The 22187-nt window shown below is 40.1% G+C and overlaps 1 protein-coding gene across 1 annotated transcript; it reads left to right on the top strand.

Moving 5' to 3' along the window:
• The first annotated feature begins 6114 nt into the window (after nucleotides 1–6114).
• On the top strand, nucleotides 6115–21568 carry LOC106088842 (ionotropic receptor 40a). Its single transcript, XM_013254541.2, has 10 exons — nucleotides 6115–6214; nucleotides 6274–6700; nucleotides 7055–7223; nucleotides 9279–9563; nucleotides 14123–14582; nucleotides 14644–14873; nucleotides 14938–15112; nucleotides 20592–20688; nucleotides 20758–21083; nucleotides 21216–21568. Exons 1-10 carry the CDS (start codon nucleotides 6115–6117, stop codon nucleotides 21362–21364), a joined length of 2418 nt encoding a protein of 805 aa, XP_013109995.2. The 3' UTR covers nucleotides 21365–21568.
• Nucleotides 21569–22187: the final 619 nt, after the last annotated feature.

Genomic DNA, 22187 nt, shown 5'->3' with positions numbered 1-22187 from the left:
AATATATCAACATTTTTAATCTTCAACAATATATCATATGGCGTAAGCATTTTCGTTCATTATTTAAAGTGAGAAAATTACTTCAACTAAGCAATACAAATATACACAATACAAGTAAAATACCTTAATGCTGACATTTGCGGCTAAAGCTCAAGTCTCAAAAGCGATAACTATCACATACACACAAGATAAATGTTCTAAAATAGTTTTAAGACATAATTCAGTTGTGTATTCTTTATCGCCATCATAAATGTCATAATATCTAAAGTAAAACTAATTAATGAACTTCACTAAAAAAACATATATATCAAATTTTGATTTTCCATACTAAAAGCTTAACGCCATATATGATGAGGTGGTATATGTATGACATAACTAAACTCAATAAATTTGGGAAAGATAGAATCATCAAGAATATAAATAACAAGAAAAAAGACGTTAAGTTCGGCCGGCCGAACTTTGGATACCCACCACCTCGGGTATATATGTAAACCAACTTTCATCAAATCCGGTGAAAATTGCATACCTTATGTCCCATAGCAGTTATATCGATCCGATTTGGACCAAATACTAATAAGTACAAGTCATTGTTCAATTGTGTATAACAAAATATTGGCCTTTTTAGTAGCTATATCTAAAAATTAACCGATCTGAACCACATACAATATGGATGTCGAAAAGCCGTAACATAAGTCAATGTATTAAATTGAAGTTAAATTGGATATAAATGCGCCTTTTATAGGCCCAAAACTTTAAATCGAGAGATCGGTCTATATGGCAGCATTATACAAATCTGGACCGATTGAGTGAAATTGAAGAGGATGTCGAAAGGCCTAACACAACTCACTATCCCAAATTGCGACGACACCGAACAATAAATGCGCTTTTTTGGGCTCAAAACTTATAACCAAGAGATCGATCTATATGGCAGCTATATCCAAATCTGGACCGATCTGTGCATAATGCAGGAGTATAACAAGGGGCTTAACTTAACTCACTGTCCAAATTACGGTGACATCGGACAATAAAATGCGTTTTCAATGGCCTAAGACCCTAAATCGAATGATCGCAGCTTTATTCAATTCTGGACCGATCTAAACCAAATTGAGAAAGGATGTCGAAGAGCACAACACAACTCACTGTCCCAAATTTCAGCAAAATCGGATAATAATGTGGCTTTTATGGGCCATAAGACCCTAAATCGGAGGATCGGTCTATATGGCAGCTATATCCAAAGCTGAACGATCTGGGCCAAATTGACGAAAGATGTCGAAGGGCCTAAGACAACTCACTTTCCCAAATTTCAGTAAAATCGGATAATAAATGTGGCTTTTATGGGCCTAAGACCCTAAATCGGAGGATCGGTCTATATGGCAGCTATATCCAAATCTGGACTGATCTGAGCCAAATTGACGAGGGATTCGAAGGGCCTAACGCAACTCACAGTCCCAAATTTCAGCAAAATCGGATATAAATGTGGCTTTTATGGGCCTAAGACCCTAAATCGGAGGATCGGTCTATATGGCAGCTATATCCAAATCTGGACTGATCTGAGCCAAATTGACGAGGGATGTCGAAGGGCCTAACGCAACTCACAGTCCCAAATTTCAGCAAAATCGGATAATCAATGTGGCTTTTATGGGCCTAAGACCCTAAATCGGCGGATCGGTCTATATGGGGGCTATATCAAGATATTGTCCAATATAGCCCATCTTCGAACTTAACCTGCTTATGGACAAAAAAAGAATCTTTGCAAAATTTCAGCTCATATCTCTATTTTTAAAGACTGTAGCGTGATTTCAACAGACAGACGGACAGACGGACGGAGATGTCTACATCGTCTAAGATTTCTACGCTCATGAAGAATATATATACTTTATAGGGTCGGAAATGGATATTTTGATGTGTTACAAACGGAATAACAAAATGAATATACCCCCATCTTTCGGTGGTGGTATAAAAATGTACCGTTTTGACATTGCAATAGTTGAACAATGAAAATGTAGTGGAGATTTTGTTTTATTATATCTCATACCACTACTGTAGTGCAGGGTATTATAACTTAGTGCATTTGTTTGTAACAACCAGAAGGTAGAGGGATAGTCCTATAGATAAGTATACCGATCGACTCAGAATCACTTTCTAATTCGAATTAGCTATGTCCGTTTGCCCGTCCTAATGGTGTCCGTCTGTCGCAATTTTCGTGCGATCGTCTTCAAATTGGACACTGGCAAGTTTTTCTCCCTAGAGACGAAGTCTATTGAAATTGGAAAAAAATCGGTTCAGATCTGGATATCGCCCGATTTTCACTTCTAGAGCTTTCGCAATTAGTGACCAATCTCCTCAAAATTTTCATTAATACTTTCAACAATCACAATATCTTAGGAATTGTTCAGAATCCATTCGGATTTGGATATAGTTCCATATATATGTTTGTCCGATTTTAAGAAATATTGTAATATTTTGGTCATTTGTAAGCTGATACTCTCGAAATTTGGCAGGAAGGATTTTTAAATGACTATCGACCAGGATTTGCGGAGTCGAGCAATTTTGATTCGACTCCGACTACAGGTAAATTTGCTCGACTCCGGGCACTTAAAAATTGCTATATTTTATACCCCCCACTAAATAATGGGGGTGATGTCGAACCTTGGCAATATGGTTATCAAATGAAAGGTATTAGCGGGTAGGTTACCAACATTGCAAAACAAAAAATAGAAATTGGACCTGGGTAGAGCCTACGGAATCTTGAGGTTTGTGGACCCTCTTTAACCATATACAACCCTATGGGTACCAAATAAAAGGTATTAAGGAGTTAATTGTAAGAAGGCAATTTTCATCTTTATACCCACCACCACAGGATGGGGGTATGCTAATCTAGTTATTCCATTTGTAGCACTTCGAAATTTTTATCTAGAACCCCGTATTCTTGATCGTCCGTCCGTCCGTCTGTCGAAATCACGATAGCGGTCGAACGCATAAAGCTAGCCGCTTGAAATATTGCACAAATACTTTTTATTGATGTAGGTCGTTGGGGATTGCAAATGGGCCATAACGGTTCAGATTTGGATATAGCTTCCATATAAACCGATCTCCCGATTTAACTTCTTGAGCCCCTGGAAGCCGCAGTTTTTGTCCGATTTGGCAATATTTAGCATGTAGTGTTCTGTTAAGACTTCCAACAACTGTGGCAAGTATGGTCCGAATGGGTCTATAACCTAATATATCTCCCATATAAACCTATCTCCCGATTTAACTTCTTGAGCCCCTGGAAGCCTCAGTTTTCATCCGACTTGGCTGAAATTTTGCGTACAGTGTTCTGTTATGACTTCCAACAACTGTGTCAAGTTCAGTCCAAATCGGTTTATAACCTGCTATAGCTCCCATATAACCGATCTCCCGATTTGACTTCCTGAGCCACTGGAAGCCGCAATTTTTGTCTGATTTGGCTGAAATTTTGCACAAAGTGTTCTGTTATGACTTTCAACAACTGTGTCAAGTACAGTCCAAATCGCTCAAGTAAGCCGATCTCCCGTTTTGACTTCATGAGCCCCTAAAAGCCTCAATTTTCTTCCGATTTGGCTGAAATTTTGCATGTAGTGTTCTGTTATGACTCCCAACAACAGAGCCAAGTACGGTTCAAATCGGTCTCTAATCTGATATAGCTCCCATATAAACGGATCGCCCGATTTGACTTCCTGAGCCCCTAGAAGCCGCAATTTTTATCCGATTTGGCTGAAATTTTGTACATGGTGTTTTGTTATGACTTCCAACAACTGTGCCAAGTACGGTCCGAATGGGTCTATAACCTAATACCTCTCCCATATAAACCGATCTCCCGATTTGACTTCTTGAGCCCTTGGAAGCCTCAATTTTCATCCGACTTGGCTGAAATTTTGCATATAGTGTTCTGTTATGACTTTCAACAACTGCGCCAAGTACGGTCCAAATCGGTCTATAACTAGATATACCTCCCATATTTAGCAGAATCCATGGTGGTGGGTTCCCAAGATTCGGCCCGGCCGAACTTTGCACGCTTTTATTTGTTATACGCACCACCGTAGGATAGGAGGTATATTCATTTAGTCATTCCCTTTGCAAAACATCGAAATATCAATTTCCGACCCTACAAAGTATATATATATATATCGGGCCGTCGTAAAATTCTAAGACGATTTAACGATATCCGTGTGTCTGTCCGTCCGTCTGTTGTAATCACTGTACAGCCTTCAAAAATTGATATATTGAGCCTAAATTTGGCACGGATACGTCTTTTTGATGCACCCTGGTAACGTTCTTGGGCGGGCCAAATCGGACCATATTTGGATATAGCTGCTATATTGACCGATTTTCCGATAAAGGGTATAATGCCCATAAATGCTTTATTTTTCATCTGATTTCGCCGAAATTTTAAACAGTGAGTCGTTTTCGGCCCCCCGTCATCTGACCGGTTCATACCGGATTAAATATATTTAGATATACCTGCCATATAGACCGATCTGCCGATAAAGTGTCTGAAGCCCATAAAAGCTTTATTTATTACCCGATTTCGCTGAAATCTCAAACAGAGGATTATCTTAAGCCTCCTGATATCTGACCTATATATGAATCAAATTTAGATTTAGCAGCCATATAAACCGATCTCCAGATAAAGGGTCTAAAGCCCATAAAAGCTTTATTTTTTAACCGATTTCGCTGAAATTTTAAATATTGAGTAGTTTTACGCCTCCTAACATATGACCCAAATATGGTTGAGATCAGACTATATTTAGATATAGCTGTCATATAGACCGATGTGCCGATATAAAGTCTGAAGCCCATAAAAGCTTTATTTATAACCCGATTTCGCTGAAATTTGATACAGAGGGTTATCTTAAGCCTCCTGATGTCGGATCCAAATATGGATCAAATCGGACTATAATTAGGTATAGCTGCCATATAGACCGATCTCCAGATAAAGGGTCTAAAGCCCATAAAAGCTGTATTTCTTAACCGATTTCGCTGAAATTTGAAACATTGAGTAGTTTTACGCCTCCTAACATGAGGTTCAGATCGGACTATATTTAGATATAGCTGCCATATAGATTGATCTGCCGATAAAGGGTCTGAAGCCCATAAAAGCTGTATTTCTTACCCGATTTCGCTGAAATTTGAAACAGAGGGTAGTCTTAGTTCTCCTGACATCCGCCCAAATATGGTTCGGATCGGACTATATTTAGATATAGCTGCCATATCGACCGATCTGCCAATTAAGGGTCTAAACCCCATAAAAGCTTTATTTTTTAACCGATTTCGCTGAAATTTGAAACAGAAAGTAGTTTTACCCGCTATCCGACCCAAATATGGTAAAGATCGGACTGTATTTTGATATAGCTGTCATATAGACCGATGTGCCGATTAAGGGCCTGAAATTTGTGTAAATTTGAAATACAAAATTCAACGGTGACTTATATTTATTAGCCCACTCAATATCCATGTCGAATTTGGGTCCATTAGTTTATCCATTTTCTCCGGACTATGCCGAAAGGGGGTTTTCATATTGCCCGAGGTTTTCGGTATCCAATGTTCTAACTCATGCCTTTTTACATGTTTTTATAATACCTTGTCAAACTGGGAAATCTGTATTTTGACACATAAAATTAACAAATCACCATTCTATTCAATTTACCCCCATTTACAACAACATTCTCTAAGCTGGCATATCGTTTTCCATATCCCATTTTCCTCTCTCTCTCTTTAGTCAAGCTTACATACTCCTTTGACCAGCCTGTGTATCCTATGCAAAAGAATTTTTTTTCATATTTTTCATATCATAACTTGACACACAACATGACACAAGGCATGTTAAAATGTTGACAAGTGTTATTTATAAGGCTGAACTATTAAAAGTGATGGGATAATGGCCCATCAATAGACCATCGATATTTTGATTTAGCCATTGTTGGTGAATATGATAGCAGCCACCTTCAGGTGAACGAAGGCACACCTGTGCGGCTATAAAAGGAAGACATCATGCATGGGTCTAAGGCAAAAATTATTTAAAAATCCTGCAAAGAATATTCGTGCGAAGTGAAGTAATCGAATACGCATAAAGTGAGAGTGAAGGAACAAAAAATGAAAACTTTTAATATTATAATTCTACTGTTGCTGGTTGTGGGGACAAGTGGTATGATAAGCAGGGTAGTGGAAAGAAATACCTCAGATGTTTCCATAGGTAAAAGCAGAGCTTTAACAATTTAGATGCCACATTAAAAGGAGTTGTCTTTTTTTCAGCCTTATCTCAAATCATCAAAGGCCTTAAACCCATTCAGTTGGCCATATGGGTTAAACCTTCAACAACTCCCCATGATCATGACACAGCCTCTAATCCAGACCATGACATTGCCTATGAGGATTTACTTTTGCATGTCGATGAATTTATTCGCGATCTACATCAACTTTATTTTAAATCGGTCATTTTCTATGATGTCAATTTATTTCTACGTTTTGTTGAGACAAATTTGATGGGTTCCATTGAAAGTGTAAATTTGATATTTTCCCAGCCGGATGAATTGACCCAAATGATTTTTGAGAGGAAATTGGCCCATCGCTTGAGTTTATTTATATTCTATTGGGGTGCCAAGCATTTGCCCAAGAAATGGGAACTAAATTTCCATGAACCAATGAGAGCTGTGGTCATAACAAGACCGAGAAAAAAGGCGTAAGTGATAAATTTTTATTAAAAAACATTGTAGAGAGGAATGAGTTTGTGGGTTCTATTCAGAAAAGAGGCCTTGGTCTGTCGCCACTGTGGTATCACAATCGACTTAAAATTGCCAAAGTTTAAGACATTAAAGGTCTGTCACTCTAACCTAAGCCTTGTATGGTAAAACTATAGGCCATGCTAATTTTACAAAATTTTCCCGGGCCTTGTATGGTAATACTATAGGCCATGCTAATTTTACTAAATTTTCCCGGATAGAGGAAAAATTGTGTCTCTTTTCTTTGGAAGCTAGCTGTTGATGGGTCTTTAAGCAAAATCTTCCAGAATCAAAAAAAAATTGTTTAACTTCAGTTTCAGAATCTACTACAATCAAGCCTTTCCTGATGGCAATGGTCGCCTCTCATTGGTCAGCTGGTATGATGGCGACAATTTGGGTTTGAGCAAGGAGCCTTTGCTGCCATCGACTAAAGTTGTGTATTCAAATTTTCAGGGACGTGTATTTCGAGTACCAGTGTTTCATGTAAGTATTAGAATGAGCAAAATATAATTCCTGTATATGGCCCGCTGTGTTTCGATTCTAGAAAGACCATTTTTATACCCTCCACCATAGGATGGAGGGTATACTAATTTAATCATTCTGTTTGTAACTACTCGAAATATTCGTCTGAGACCCCATAAAGTATATATATTCTTGATCGTCGCGACGTTTTATGTCGATCTAGCCATGTCCGTCCGTCTGTCCGTCCGTCCATCCGTCCGTCCATCCGTCCGTCCATCCGTCCGTCCATCCGTCGGTCCATCAGTCCGTCTGTCTGTCTGTCGAAAGCAAATTTTGCACAAATACTTCCTCTTAGTGTAGGTCGGTTGATATTGTAAATGGGCCTTATTGGTCCACGTTTTGATATAGCTGCCATATAAACCGATCTTGGGTCTTGATTTCTTGAGCCTCTAGAGTGCGCAATTCTGATCCGATTGGAATGAAATTTTGCACGACGTGTTTTGTTATCATATCCAATAACTGTGCTAAGTATGATTCATATCGGTCCATAACCTGATATAGCTGCCATATAAACCGATCTTGGGTCTTGACTTCTTGAGCCTCTAGAGGGCGCAATTCCTATCCGATTTGAATGAAATTTTGCACGACGTGTTTTGTTATGATATCCAACAACTGTGCCAAGTATGGTTCAAATCGGTTCATGACCTGATATAGCTGTCATATAAACCGATCTTGGGTCTTGATTTCTTGAGCCTCTAGAGGGCGCAATTCCTATCCGATTTGGATGAAATTTTCCACGACATGTTTTGTTATGATATCCAACAACTGTGCCAAGTATGGTTCAAATCGGTTCATAACCTGATATAGCTGCCATATAAACCGATCTGGGATCTTGACTTCTTGAGCCTCCAGAGGTCGCAATTATTATCCGATTTGCCTGAAATTTTGTACGACGGATCCTCTCATGACCATCAACATACGTGTTCTTATGGTCTGAATCGGTCTATAGCCCGATACAGCTCCCATATAAATCGATCTCTCTATTTTACTTCTTGTGCCAACAAAGGGTGCAATTCTTATTCCAATTGGCTGACATTTTACACAGGTCTCCAACATATAATTTAATTGTGGTCCAAACTGGACCATATCTTGATATCGCTCTAATAGCAGAGCAAATTTTTTCTTTTATTTTTTTTTGCCTAAGAAGAGATGCCGGAAAAAGAACTCGACAAATGCGATCCATGGTGGAGGGTATATAAGATTCGGCCCGGCCGAATATAGCACGCTTTTACTTGTTTCAGGATGCATTGGTAGCTCTTGCAATGCTTCTGACTGATCTTCACTCCAAAATCGACAATTCCTCTCATTTACGTACCCATTGAGCCAAAAATTATCTTCGTCGGTCAATAAAAGAAGCGCGCGATGAACTTTCTTAACAGGGCACGCATTTTGATAATAAAATTCAATAATTTGCCAGCGCTGTTCGTTTGTTAGACTCATGGTTAAATTATATACCAAACTGAAGATGTTTGACAGTGAAACAAAATACGAAACATGCGTGTGCTGTTCACACCAGTGTTGCCAAAAAGATAATAGCTAAAAAATCACCTTTTACTTTCACAGAAATAAAGAATTCCATTGACATCAGCAACCAGTTTTTTTTTATTAAAAAAAAAACTTTTATTGCACTTTTATTAAAAAAACCGATATAATTAATTGCTCCCAAGTTCCCGTTGCAATATGTCTTATAAACCATAACGACCTTGCTTACCCACTAGAGCTTGACGAGCATTGCTTCCTAAACATAAACATGCAAATATGTGGCTACTACACATTTACAAGTGAAAAATGTTGGCATCTTGTTTCTCAGCCTGTATAACAGGCCTTCGGGCAAAAAACAACTTTTTGCTGAAAGCCGATGTCGTCCTCTGCCTAGGACATGTTAAACCTCTCATATCATTAGATCAATAGCAGTGGTCTTGTTAGAAGTTTTTACCTTTGGGATCCATAAGGTCACCTTAGGTTCGGCCCCATCGAATTTAGCCCATTTTTACCTATTCTCTTTAACTTTTGCAGTCTCCCCCATGGTTTTGGGTTAATTATGAAAATGAGAGCACCACAAACGTTTCATTGGATAACATGATGCCGGATGAAAATATTCTAAGGGAGGAGTCAACTTTGGAACTACTAGAGGTTAATGTAACCGGAGGAAGAGATCATCGTTTGCTGCAACTATTGGCAGAACATATGAATTTCGAGTTTGTCTACATTGAAACACCGGGAAGGACACAAGGTTCACTGGTCAGTGATAATGAGGATAACGTTTCGTTTACAGGAGGCATTGGACTATTACAGCAAGGGGTAAGTTCAACTTTTGAATTTATTGCTGACTAATTTTATAAATGTTTAATCACATAAATTTTTTTTATACCCACCACCATAGGTGGGGTTATACTAACTCCGTTAGTAAAACCTCAAAATATTGATCTGCGATTCCTTAAAGTTTGTATATTTTTAATCGTCTTGACATTTGAAGCCGATCTAGCCATGTCCATCCGTCTGTCTGTCCATCTGTCTGTCCGTCTGTGGAATCACGATAGCACTCGAACGTGTAAAGATATCGACTTGAAATTTTGTTCAGCGACTTCTTATTGATGTACATTCTTGTTGTTGTAGCCACATTTTCATGTGGAGGTGGCGATCCTCGTCAAACTCCTATAGGTGAGCAAGTTCGTTCCTGTCCAAAGGACCTATTGCCGCGGGAACAAGTTGACCATTGGTAATTTAAAGACGCCAAAAACTCGCCTCGTCATATCGAGCATCATAATCACTCAGTATTTGTGTAAGAGCCGGTGCCGGCTGACCACTCACTGAGACTCGCCGCTTGATACCGCTGATTGTTCGCGACTGCTGTTGCAGCTACTCCGTATTGAGCACTATCCAAAACCTGTGGACGTGCCTGGTAGCTCGCAACTAAGCTTTTCGTGACATCAATGATGTAGGTAATTGAAGATAGCAAATGGGTCACATCTTCAGATTCAGATTTGGATATAGGCTTCATATAAATCGATCCCTACTTTTGATTCCTTAACCATTCCATTCCCATGAACATTCCATTAAGGAACAGGGGATACTTCTCTCATATTAATGAGTGCAGTCCGATTAAAGTTTTAGGCTCAATGGTAAGGGGCCTCCTTTTCTATGCCGAGTCCGCAAGGGCGTGCTGCATAGCGACACTACTTGGTAGAGAAGTTTCAACATGGCGGAATGCCTTAAAAATTTAGTCAGCATTAGTAAGGTAATAACCACCACTGAAAATTGTTTGATGTTCACGCTGGGATTTGAACCCTGGTGTTCGGCGTCATAGGCGGACATGCCAACCTCTGAGCCACGGTGGCCTGAAACCCTAAAGGCCTTAATTTTCATCCCATTTGGATGAAATTTGGAAGACTGATCTGAATCGTTCTGATATAACCGATCCCCACTTTGATTTATTGAGTCTCTTGTAGCCTCAATTTTCATCTGATTTGGCTTAATCAAGGACTTCTGTTCGGACTTCCAACATCCGCACAGAGTCGGATCCGAAACAGTCTAAAACTAATATAGCCCCCATATATGCCGTTTCCTGGATTTGACTTTTTGAGCCTTTAGAAGCCTCAGCTTTAGTCTGATTTGGCTGAAATTTTGTCCAAAGACTTTTGTTTTGACTTTCAACACCTGTACAGAGATGATCTGAATCAGTCTACACACTCATACAGCCCCCATATGAATTGATGTCCAGTTTTGATTTCCTGAGAAGCCTAAATTATCATCTGATTTGCCTAAAATTTCGCCCAAGGACTTCTGTATTGACTCCCGACATCCGTGCCGAGTATGATCGGAAGCGCTCTTTAAACTGACATAGCCTCCATTTAAACCCAAATTTCAGCCAAATCAGATGAAAACTGAGGACTCTAGCCCAAGAAGTCAAAATTGGGGATCGGTTTATATGGGGGCTATATGAGTTTATACACCGATACGGATTAAAGTCAGCACGGATGTAGGAAGGTATAACAGAAGCTTTTGTGCCAAAATTTCAAATGCAAATCTGATTAAAATTAAGGCTTCTGTATGTTCAAGAAGTCAAATCCGGGTATGGGTTTATGCAAATGCAAATTTTGCCCATGAATATTCCACAAAGAACCACCGCTAAACATTTTTTTTGATGGTCTCGCCAGAACGCCTGTGTTCGAATTCTGGCGAGACCATCAAAAAAAATGTTTAGCGGTGGTTTTCCCCTCCCAATGTTGGCAACATTTGTGAGGTACTATGCCATGTAAAACTTTCGGACTCGGCTGTAAAAAGGAGGACCCTTATCATTGAGCCTAAACTTGAATCATTGATATGTGAGAAGTTTGTCCCTGTTCCTTTGTGGAATATTCATGGGCAAAATTTGCATTTGCATAAACCCATACCCGGATTTGACTTCTTGAACATACAGAAGCCTTAATTTTAATCAGATTTGCATTTGAAATTTTGGCACAAAAGCTTCTGTTATACCTTCCTACATCCGTGCTGACTTTAATCCGTATCGGTGTATAAACTCATATAGCCCCCATATAAACCGATCCCCAATTTTGACTTCTTGAGCTAGAGTCCTCAGTTTTCATCTGATTTGGCTGAAATTTGTCTTCTGTTCTGACTTTCAACATCCGTATTGACTATGATCAGAATCGGTGTATAAACTCATATATAAACCGATCCCCGAATTTTACTTCTTGAACCTCTAACAGCCTGAATTTTTATACAATTTGCCCCAGGAATTTCTGTTGTAACTTTCAACATCTGTACACAGTATGATCCGAATCTGTATATAAACTGATGCAGCCCCCATATAAACCGATTTGACCTTTTAAGCTGACATGGCTGCAATTTGTCCCAAGGACTTTTGTTACGACTTCCAACATCCGAATCGGTCTTTAAACTGATATTGCCCTCATATAAATTGATGCCCAGTTTGACTTCTTGGGCCCCTTGTAGCATCAATTTTTATCCGATTTGGCTGAAATTCGGAATAAAAGCTTCTGTTATGACCGTGCCAAGTATGATACGATTCGATTTATATACTGATATACTGACTGATGAAATACCCATACACCGATATGAATTCTTTGAGGCCATAGAAGCCGCTATCGATTCGGATTTTATTGTTACGAAATAATTCAAATTTTTTTGTGGAGTCCATGGTGATGGGTAACCAAGATTCAGCCCAGCCGAATTAAGCAAATTTTTACTTTTTATACCCTCCACCATAGAATGGAGAAAAATGCGTCTAAGACCCGATAAAGTACATATATATTTTTGATCGTCATGACATTTTAATCTTTCCATGTCCGTCCGTCTGTCCCTTAATCTGTCTGCTCGTCCACCCGCCTGTCCGTCCGTCCGTCTGTCCGTCCGTCTGTCCGTCCGTCTGTCCGTCCGTCTGTCCGTCCGTCTGTCCGTCCGTCTGTCCGTCCGTCTGTCCGTCCGTCTGTCCGTCCGTCTGTCCGTCCGTCCGTCCGTCCGTCTGTCCGTCTGTCCGTCCGTCCGTCCGTCCGTCTGTCCGTCCGTCTGTCCATCCGTCTGTCCGTCCGTCTGTCCGTCCGTCTGTCCGTCCGTCCGCCTTTAATCTTTCCATGTCCGTCCGTCTGTCCCTTAATCTGTATGCTCGTCCATCCGCCTGTCCGTCCGTCCGTCTGTCCGTCCGTCTGTCCGTCCGTCTCTCCGTCCGTCTGTCCGTCCATCTGTCCGTCCGTCTGTCCGTCCGTCCGTCTGTCTGTCCGCCTATCCATCCGCCTATCCGCCCTTTCTGTCCGTCCGTCCGTTTATCCGTCCGTCTGTCCGTCCGTCCGTTTATCCGTCCGTCTGTCTGTCTGTCGAAGGCACGCTAACTTCTGAAGGAGTAAAGCTAGTCGCTTGAAATTTTTCACAAATGCTTCTTATTCGTCTACGTCGGCTGGGATTGCAAATGGGCCAAATCGATCCACGTTTTGATAAAGCCACCATATAAACTGATCTCGGGTTTTCTTGAACCTCTAGAGGGGCGTAATCCTTATTTGATTTGGCTGAAGTTTTACGCGTATTGGTTTGGTATGACTTCGAATAACTGTGGTAAGTATGGTTCAAATCGGTTGATTACCTGATATAGCTGCCATATAAACCGATCTCACGATTAGACTTCTTGGGCTTCTAGAGAGCGAAATTCTTGTCCGATTCGCCTGAAATTTTGAACATATCGGTTTGGTATAACCTCCAACCAGCCCATAAACCGCGCCAACCTGTGGCTTTTTTTAGGATGCATCTTGCAATGCTTCTGGCTGATCTTCACTCCAAAGCGCTCACAATTCACAGTTATGTTACGATTCGTATCATATTTGAAGAAGTACGATCCAATGATGCCACCAGCCCATAAACCGCGCCAACCTGTGATTTTTTTTCAGGATGCATTTTGCAATGCTTCTCGCTGATCTTCATTCTAAAATCGACAATTCCTCTCATTTACGTGCCCATTGAGCTAAAAATTATCTTCGTCGCTCAATGAAAGAAGCGCGCGATTGTCCAATTTAGCTGTCCAATTTAGCTGAAATTTTGAACATATCGGTTTGGTATAACCTCCAACAACTGTGCCATAGAGCTTCTGGAGGCCGCAATTATTACCCGATTTGCATGAAATTTTGGAGGAGGTATTCTGCTATGAAGTCTAACATCCACGTCGATCAACAACATGATATAGCTCATATAAATTTGAAAAAGTCATTCAATGAACTTGACAAACACGATCCATGGTGGAGGGTATATAAGATTCGGTCCGGCCAAACTCAGCACGCTGTTACTTGTTTCAACTGTTATCTTATGAATTGTAAATTTTTACTCCTATTTTTTTCTTTTTCTGTATAAAGTTGGCTGATCTATTCCTAGGAGATGTCTCCTTGAGCTGGGAACGCCGCAAGGCCATTGAATTTTCCTTTTTCACTCTGGCCGATTCGGGAGCCTTTGCAACACATGCTCCTCGCCTACTCAATGAAGCTTTGGCCATATTAAGACCCTTCAAAGCAAATGTTTGGCCTTATTTAATTCTGACCATTTTAGTATCGGGCCCAGTATTTTATTTTATCATCTACATACCATTTCGATGGCAAGAGGGTTTTAAAGTTCAACGCATGGAAAATTCTCAAAAAAATTCGTACTACCTAGTCTACATTAAGGAAATCACACGCATGGATACAAAACTTAAATTAAGGCTAAAACAAATGGAAGAAGGTATACGGCAAAGAGAGGAGGACGATGAAACTTGTGAACTACCCGAAAATCTATTTAACAAATGCATATGGTTTACAGTGCAATTATTTTTAAAACAATGTAAATTTAAGAATTTTTTTCAAAAGAAAAACAAAAAATTCAACATTTTTTATATTTACAGCCTGTCGCGAGTTGTATCATGGCTATCGTGCTAAATTCCTTATGATTGTCTATTGGATTGCCGCCACTTATGTCCTGGCCGATGTCTATTCAGCTCAATTGACTTCACAATTTGCCCGTCCCGCTCGTGAGCCGCCCATTAACACTTTGCAACGTTTGCAGAAGGCCTTGTTGCAGGATGGTTATCTGTTATTTGTAGAAAGGGAAAGCTCTTCATTGGAAATGTTGGAGGTATGTAGCACTGAAAAAATTTTTAAGAGGGAATAGAATATAGATTTTCTCTTTCTCTTTTTAGAATGGCACCGAAATATTTCGCCAGTTGTATGCCCTAATGAAACTTCAAAGTCCCAATGAGGAGGGTTATCTAATTGACTCTGTGGAGGCTGGTATGCATTTGATTGCTGATGGCTCAGAGAATAAGGCAGTCTTGGGAGGCAGGGAGACATTGTATTTTAATATGCAACAATATGGTGAGGAAGAGATATCTAAATCTGAACCGATTTTAATGGAATTTTGCAGATATATTCGTATCAGTAAGAAAACAACTCGTGCCAAATTTTGTGCATATGGGTTGAACATTTTAGCTACCACGACCATTTAAGTGCAAATCGGGCGATACATATGTATGGGAGCTATATCTATATCTGTACCGATTTTGATGAAATTTTGAAAATATTTTAAAATCGGTAACAGAACAGTCTGTGCCAAATTTTATACAGATCGGATGAAAATTGTAGCTACTACGACCATTTAAGTGAAAATCAGGCGATACATATATATGGGAGCTATATCTAAATCTGAACCGATTTTGATGAAATTTTGAAAGTATGTTAAAATCGGTAACAGAACAGTCCGCGTCAAATTTTGTTCAGATCGGATGAAAATTGTAGCTACTACGGCCATTTAAGAGCAAATCGGGCGATACATATATATGGGAGCTATATCTAAATCTTAACCGATTTTGATGAAATCTTGCAAATATATTAAGATCAGTAACAAAACAGTTCGCGTCAAATTTTATGCAGATCGGTTGAATATTTTATTTACTACGGCCATTAAAGTGCAAATCGGGCAATACATATATAGGGGAGCTATATCTAAACCTGAACCGATTTTTACCAAAATCAATAGCTTTTGTCCTTGGGTCAAAGAAATGACATGTGCAAAATTTCGTGATGATTGGACAACAAATACGATCTGCACTTTGATTACAAGAATACATGGACTCCCAGACGGGCATGGCTAAATCGAAAGTGATTGTGAGTCGATCGCTATACTTATCAATGGGTTTAGCTCTTCTCCTTCTCAGCGTTGCAAACAAATGCACAAACTTATAATATCCTGTATCTCAGTGGTGGTGTAGATGTATAAATATTCACCGTGGGTTTTCCCCTCCTAATGCTGACACCATTTGTGAGGTACTATGCCGTGTAAAACTTCTCTCCAAAGAGGTGTCGCACTGTGGCACGCCGTTCGGACTAAGCTATGAAAAGGAGGCCCCTTATCATTGAGCTTCAACTGGAAACGGACTGCACTAATTGATATGTGAGAAGTTTGCCCCTGTTCCTAAGTGGAATGTTCATGGGCAAAATTTGCATTTATAACCATGCTATCGTCGTCATACAGCTCGTCGACTATATTCTCCATTAACGCAAACTGGTTCATATATTCTACGAAGAATCTTTCTCTCAAACACTGCTTGTCTGCTTTCACAAGCACCCATGCCTGAGAACTATATAACAACACGGGAAGTATCAGTGTCTTGTATAGGTGGCCTTGTTTCTAAACAAGGCCTTGCTTCTGAGCTGCTTACTTAATGCAAAGTAACATCTGTTTGGCAGTATTATTCTGCGCTTTATCTCAAAACTGGTGTCATTCGTTTCGGTTACGGCGTTTCCAATCAACGGGTATGCGTTCTTCTAGCCAGATTGCGCAGACAATCTAAGGCATACGCCTTATCAGTGTCTTGCCACCGGTCTTAAATTGTTCAGCTGGTAACCCGTCGACTCCTGCTGCCTTGTTGTTCTTCAGTCGGGTCACTTCTACTTGGACCTCATTCTGACTAGAAGGTAAACATTCTATACCATCATCAAGGATTGGTTCTACGGTATCCTCTTCGCTGCCATCTTCGGACACTAGCAGTTGGGTAAAATGTTCTTTCCATATCCTCAGCATGCAATTTCGTGTCAGTTACTAGATTTCCTTCTCAGTCTCTGCAGGAGGATGTGCCTGCTCCAAAGCCATCGCTTTGATGTTTAATTCCTTGGTAGAGTTTCCGTACTTCATTCTGACTCCTGTAAATCTCAATTCGCTCACATTCACGTCATTCCATTTCCTTTTTCTTTCTACGGAATAGACGTTTTTCCTCTCTCCTTTTTCTCCCGATACCTCTCCTTCATCTGGCGCGTTGCTACTGATTGAAGGGTTGCTCTATATGCCACATTCTTGGCTTCAGAAGCATCTCGACACTGTGGGTCGTACCATGGGTTTCTTGGGGGAGGCTTCCGGTACCCAAGTACGGATTTCGCAGCATTTTCCATGGAGTGGACAATGGTTTGCCACTGCCCCATTATATCATCGGGACGAGGAGTGCTTTCATCAAGCTATTGAGTCAGTCGAGTAGAGTATGTAGTTGCCATCTGTAGTGTTTGCAGCTTTTCAATGTTCAGCTTCCGGGCAGTGTCCGATCGTACTTTCCTCGCCATGCTCAAACGGTTGCGAACCTATGATGCAACAAGGTAATGATCCGAATCTATATTCGCTCCACGAATCGATATATCTAGCACGCTGGATGAATGCTTTCCATCTATCACAAAGTGATCAATTTGGTTCCTCGTGTCTTGATCGGGTGAAAGCCATGTGGCTTTGTGAATATTTTTATGTTGAAATCTGGTGCTGCTAAGTACCATGTTTTTGCCGTGGCGAAATTTGTCAGCCTCAACGCATCACCAGACGTTATCTCGTGGAGGCCAAATTTTCCGAGTGTTGAACCAAAGATGTCTTCCTTCCCTGTCTAGGCGCTCTTAGAAAATATCCTTGGTCTGCATGTTCTTGTCTTCCGTAGGGGCATGGGCACAAATAAGGCTGATGTTGAAGTATTTGGCTTTTATGCGGATTATGACTAGCCTCTCATCCAACGGAGTTAAGCTTGAGACAAGGTGTTTCAGTTTCCGACTAACCACAAATCCACAGCCAAATTCATGCCTCGTGTTATGGCAACTATAGTATAGTTTGTCACCGTTTGGTGTTGTTGTGACGCCATTCCCAGTTCATCGCACTTCCTGTAAGGCGGCAATATCTGCCTTGTACTTGCCCAATACATCCGACAGCGCGTATACTGCGCCTTCTCTATAGAGAGTGGGGAGAATCCAGGTGCAGATCCACAAATCATGGTTCTTTTTTCATTTGCTTGGGACGTCAACGTTAGGGGGGTCCGTTTTTATACCCACCACCAAAGGATGGGGGTATATTCATTTTGTCATTCCGTTTGTAACACACCGAAATATCCATTTCCGACCCTATAAAGTGTATATATTCTTGATCAGCGTAAAAATCTAAGACGATCTAGACATGTCCGTCCATCTGTCCGTCAGTCCGTCTGTCCGTCTGTCTGTTGAAATCACGCTACAGTCTTTAAAAATAGAGATATTGAGCTGAAATTTTGCACAGATTCTTTTTTTGCCCATACTCAGGTCAAGTTCGAAGATGGGCTATATCGGACTATATCTTAATATAGCCCCCATATAGACCGATCTGCCGATTTAGGGTCTTAGGCCCATAAAAGCCACATTTATTAACTGATTTTGCTGAAATTTAGGACAGTGAGTTGTGTTTGGCCCTTCGTCATCCTCCGTCAATTTGGCTCAGATCGGTCCACATTTGGACATAGCTGCCATATAGACCGATCATCCGATTTGGGGTCTAAGGCCCATAAAAGCCACATTTATTATCCAATTTTGATAAAATTCGGGACAGTGAATTGTGATAGGCCCTTCGATATCCTTCGTTAATTTGGACCAGATCGGTTCAGATTTGGATATAGCTGTCATATAGACCGATCCTCCGATTTAGGGCCTAAGGCCCATAAAAGCCACATTTATTATCCAATTTTGATGAATTGTCTTAGGCCCTTCGACTTCCTTCGTTAAATTGGCCCAGATCGGTAAACATTTGGATATACCTGCCATATAGACCGATCCTCCGGTTAAGGGTCTTAGGCCTACAAAAGCCACATTTATTATCCGATTTTGATGAAATTCGGAACAGTGAATTGTGTAAGGCCCATCGACATTCTTCGTTAATTTGGCTTAGATCGGTCCAGATTTGGATATAGCTGCCATATAGATCGATTTATGGTGTAAGGCCCGTAAAAGCCACATTCATTATCCGATTTTGCTGAAATTTGGGACAGTGAGTTGTGCTAGGCCCTTTGACATATTTCTTCAATTTGGTCCAGATCGGTTCAGATTTAGATATAGCTGCCATATAGACCGATTTTTTGATTCATGGTTTTGGGCCCATAAAATGCTCATTTATTGTCCGATGTCGCCGAAATTTGGGGCAGTGAGTTATGTTAAGCCCCTTGACATACTTCTGCAATATCGCACAGATCGGTCCAGATTTGGATATAGCTGCCATATAGACAGATATCTAGGTTTTAGGTGTTGGGGCCATAAAAGACGCATTTATTGTCCTTCGACGTCATTCTTCAATTTTGCCCAGATCGGTCCAGATTTGAATATAGCTGCCATATAGACCGATCTTTCGATTTAAGGTTTTGGGCCCATAAAAGACGCATTTATTGTCCGATTTCGTCAAAATTTGGGATAGTGCTTTGTGTTAGGCTCTTCGACTTTTTGTGCAACTTGGCCCTTATCAGTCCAGATTTGGATATAGCTGCCATGTAGACCGATATCTCGATTTAAAGTCTTGGCCCCATAAAAGGCACATTTATAATCCGATTTCACTGAAATTTGATACAGAGACTTTTATTAGGCTTTTCGACATCCGTGTCATATATGGTTCAGATCGGTTTATTTTTAAATATAGCTACTCTACTTATTAGTATTTGGTCTAAATCGGAACATATTTTAGTATAACTGATATGGGACATAAGATATGAAATTTTCACCGAATTTTAATGAAAGGTGGTTTAAATATATATCCGAGGTGGTGGGTATCCAAAGTTCGGCCCGGCCGAACTTAACGCCTTTTTACTTATTAGTATTCTCATAGTGATTCTCAAATTTTTCCGGGTGGGGGTGGGGGGATATTGGCCCAGCGCCCTTACATGGGTTTTGCGGGATCTCACATGTATCCCTCGTTGACTGGAGCCGCTTGCTTCCAGATCAGACGCTCGCCTCCAGCCGACCCTAACCTGAGAACAGACGCTGATGTTGACCATTGGTTATTTGAAGGCGCCAATAATTCGTCTTGTCTTCTCGAGTATCGTTGGCACTCAGTATTTAATAAAGAGCCAGTGCTACCTGACACCTCATTGAGACTCTCTTCTCGAAAATTGCAAACTGCCCGCGGCCGCATTTGCAGCTACTCCGCAGCTCCCAGCTTTCCACCATCCGCAACCCAGTAGCTTTCAGCGAAGCTTTTCGTGATAACAATGGAAACTACACATGTCGGAGCTCAATGGTCGAGGTACTAAGCCTCCGGATATTGGTCATAATCCGCTTATAGAAATACAAGTTGATCTCCGTGACACTCTGTGTAAATCTAGCGATGTTCGTCTGTCCGTCATAAAATTGCATTGCATAAAATTTTTTAAACGCGGATTGCCAGGGACATGTGCTCAATGAGGCCATAATTAGAAAAAAACAGCTACATCATATTAAACACAAATTTCAGCCTGAAAGAGGTGGTTTTCCATCATTTATTTATGGGTTCAAAAACTTTGGTTTGGAAATCATATCCCCTTTCTTTCTTTGTTTTCTTCAGGTTCCAAATCATTTCAATTGAGCCATAAACTGTATACCCGCTATTCTGCAGTTGCCGTGCAAATCGGTTGCCCTTTCTTGGATAGTTTAAATGATGTGTAAGTGTGTATATCATTTTAAGCATTTAACTCTCCATTGACTTTATCCCTTTTTCCCATCACCCTTAGTCTCATTCATCTTTTTGAAGGTGGCATTTTGGACAAAATGACCACAGCAGAATATGAAACACAATCGCGCATGATAAGCAAAGAGATTTCAAAGAAAAAGAAAACCTTGCAAGAGGATCCTGCTGAGACGTCATCATCATCAACAGCAACAGCAACAACAACCCAGGAGGATTCTAGCAAAACCAATGATCCAACGAAAGGTCAAAGTGCAGATAATGCTGAGATGTTGAAGAAGCCACAGGATACCTTGACCATAATACAGCCTTTGAATTTGCGTATGCTGCAAGGAGCCTTCATAGTGCTCATTGTTGGCTATAGTCTGGCAGGTAAGATGGCAAAGATGAAGCACTTAAAAGAGATTAGAAATTTCACACTCTACCCTAATTGAGATAATTGTGGCTGCTGTCTGTTGAATAAACCTATGCCATTCTTTCTTTCCTTCTTTCCTTTTTTTCAAGGTTTAATGCTTTTGTTGGAGCTCTTCAGTCACGGCATGACTACAACTCTAATCAGAGTGTGTAAAAATAATTTGCATAAAATACTCAAATGTTTAAAAAGAAATTTTCGGAAATGTTTGCGTTTGTTGGCTTTGCGTATCGCAAAATAATCTACCAAAGCCGGCAACTATGATTAAGCGAAATATGTAAGCATTGTTCGTAGCTAGTCTAAGACTCTTTGAGCTAAACAAAGCCTTTGCTGTTGCCATTGTTGCTATTGCTTGATTCTTAATAAAGCTTTCAGTGTGTTGGTGTTGGTTTATTAACTCTTGTAGTGTCTAGTGTTACATCGTCAACGAACCGCAGTAAACAAGCAAACAAAAGACTTAAGCCACAAACTTTCTTTTGTGGAAATTTGTTTTTTTTTTTTGCCAAACAAAAGCCTTCAAGTAATGTAAACCAAGCCATTTTCCACAACATCTATAGTTTATTTCATATGATTTCATTGCTCTATTAATAGTCTGTTGTTGCTGTGGGTATAATTAATAAACTAGAGATATTTAATTCTTTGATTTTGATAGATCGTGAGATTCTGAGGAGTTATTGTGTGGTCTTAAAATAACCAAAAATTTTCTTGCCGAACCATGAAGATGAATTAATTATTTTTGCTCTTAACCAATGATGAGAAAATATTATTTTTATCTATGAGAAAATAATGTCTCTATCTATTAGTCATTATAAGAGTCCGGATTTTTTTTTCAAAATCGAAATTTTCACTCTACTAATTGGCAAATGCAGTGGTATTTTAAAACAAAATTTGTTTTGCAAACTAATATTGACTTGAAAATTTCAATTCCGTCAGTAAATATGCAGCATAACAACACATTTGACAAATAATAGATCGAAAAATTTCGATTTTGTATAATAATCCGAACCCTAATGGTTGAGAAAAAAGTAAAAAGGAGTTAAGTTCGTCTGGGACGAACTTTGGAT

This window comes from Stomoxys calcitrans, chromosome 3 (genome assembly GCF_963082655.1).
Source record: "Stomoxys calcitrans chromosome 3, idStoCalc2.1, whole genome shotgun sequence".
NCBI classification, from domain to species: Eukaryota; Metazoa; Arthropoda; class Insecta; order Diptera; family Muscidae; genus Stomoxys; species Stomoxys calcitrans.
The sequence above is the reverse complement of the archived record's forward strand: the minus strand, read 5'-3'. Positions and strand labels throughout refer to the sequence as shown.

Excerpts from the sequence above, each read along its gene's own strand:
- LOC106088842 (XM_013254541.2), top strand. The coding sequence starts at position 6,115 with ATGAAAACTTTTAATATTATAATTCTACTGTTGCTGGTTGTGGGGACA. Across the intron at positions 6,215-6,273 it reads TACCTCAGATGTTTCCATAG|CCTTATCTCAAATCATCAAA; the intron begins GTAAAAGCAGAG and ends TCTTTTTTTCAG. Across the intron at positions 14,583-14,643 it reads GCAATTATTTTTAAAACAAT|CCTGTCGCGAGTTGTATCAT; the intron begins GTAAATTTAAGA and ends TTATATTTACAG.